The 1,495-nt window shown below is 40.2% G+C and overlaps 1 protein-coding gene across 1 annotated transcript; it reads right to left on the minus strand.

The window, feature by feature from the left end:
- Nucleotides 1-152: 152 nt before the first annotated feature.
- On the minus strand, nt 153-615 carry LOC121964253 (myomesin-1-like; the record flags this gene model as incomplete). Its single annotated transcript, XM_042514471.1, has 2 exons — nt 153-336; nt 475-615. Coding segments are annotated over 2 exons (325 nt in total), but the record flags the coding sequence as incomplete, so codon positions are not given.
- Between the last annotated feature and the right edge of the window lie 880 nt (nt 616-1,495).

The following is a 1,495-nucleotide window of genomic DNA, read 5'->3' on the forward strand; positions in this document are numbered from 1 at the left end:
AATAAAATAAAAAAATGCAAAGAAAAAATGGTTCCATTGCTTTTTCCTTATGAGGACATTAAAGAGCATTTGTAGCCTTCATGTGAGAGAGTTATTTGAAAATGAAGACAATTTTGTTCTTGCAGATACAGAAAGGAAAGAAAAGAATTTACCGTCTGGCTCAGTGCCATGCGCTCGGCAGACTCCCTGATATGCGTTGATCTGGTTTTCCTCTCCACTCTAACCTCCATCGCCTCCTTGGCCTCCCTCACAAACAGGTTCCTCATGGCCACATAGTTAATCCCCTCCTCCGTCATCTCCTCCTGGGACTCCATCAGACCGCGAACAACATCATGACTGGTGCACAACAAATGTGACAGCAGTTTGCATTTAGTGTCTAAAACTGCAATGTAAATCTTCAAAGTTCAGCATCAGTTGTGTTGACTACTTTGCATTTTTGGGATATACATCAGTCAGTGTTTTGCAGTCACTCACTTGGCTCTAAATACGGGAATGACGTAGCCGATAACTTCCTTGTCCGTGTCCATTGCCAGGTAGGTGCGTTTGGCTCTCTTGGGTAGCGGGCTCAGTTTAACCACCTCCTGCCCCTTCTCTGTCTTCACAGTGGTCTTCAGGCTTACAACACAAACATACATCATATAGTATCTCCAAAAAAAGTCTATGGTGTATTCATTTCTATATAGAAACTATGTTGTACATTAATAATTACTTAAAAAAAGTCATCAATAATTTAAGCCCACTCTTGCTATTGTCTGCGCAGCCAAAGACTAATATATCTTACTCCTCTAAACCACAGACCTTCACTGTTAAATGAAACTATTGAAAACACATAAATATACCATCCAGATGCACTAGGTGACATGTTTCATCATGGTTTTCTCTGTTTTTGGATTCTTCTTTCACCGCAGAGTTTTGCGAGAAAAACACATTTTTCCTCCCGAATCAAACAAAACACGAGGCACAAAGTGTATATACAATTGATCATATGGTAGATGAAGCATTGCTTTAAATGTAACTTTTGTACGACATTTGTTCAAAATGCAAAAAAATGAGATAAAACACACTGAAAGAAGGAATGCAAAGCTGCAGTGAAATAAACATATGACAAAAATACTCCCTATACAGTTATAAAACTTTAAATAAGCATGCTAGTTATATAAAGAAGTGTTCACTATATGCAACAGGCCAGTTATTTAGAAATGTATTTCTGTCCATCCTCAGGGTTCCTGACCCACATTACACTCTGATTCATTTACCGATCAGGCTTTCAGGCCTCCCTATTGTCAGCTGGGTTTATAAATGGAGCCGGAACTGGGCGATATGCAGCGGGGCGGAAAGGTTCATTTTAAAGCCCTGCTTCCACTCATAATCTCTTCCAAGTCTTTCCTAGTCTATCCATTTGGCCTAGAGGAGAAGCGACGTAACGCCGCTTTGATAAAACTCTATTCCATACAGGCAAGGCAGGATCAAGTCGATGGAAGGGGCTGAATGCAAA

Source organism: Plectropomus leopardus, unplaced genomic scaffold (assembly GCF_008729295.1).
Source record: "Plectropomus leopardus isolate mb unplaced genomic scaffold, YSFRI_Pleo_2.0 unplaced_scaffold14811, whole genome shotgun sequence".
NCBI classification, from domain to species: domain Eukaryota; kingdom Metazoa; phylum Chordata; class Actinopteri; order Perciformes; family Serranidae; genus Plectropomus; species Plectropomus leopardus.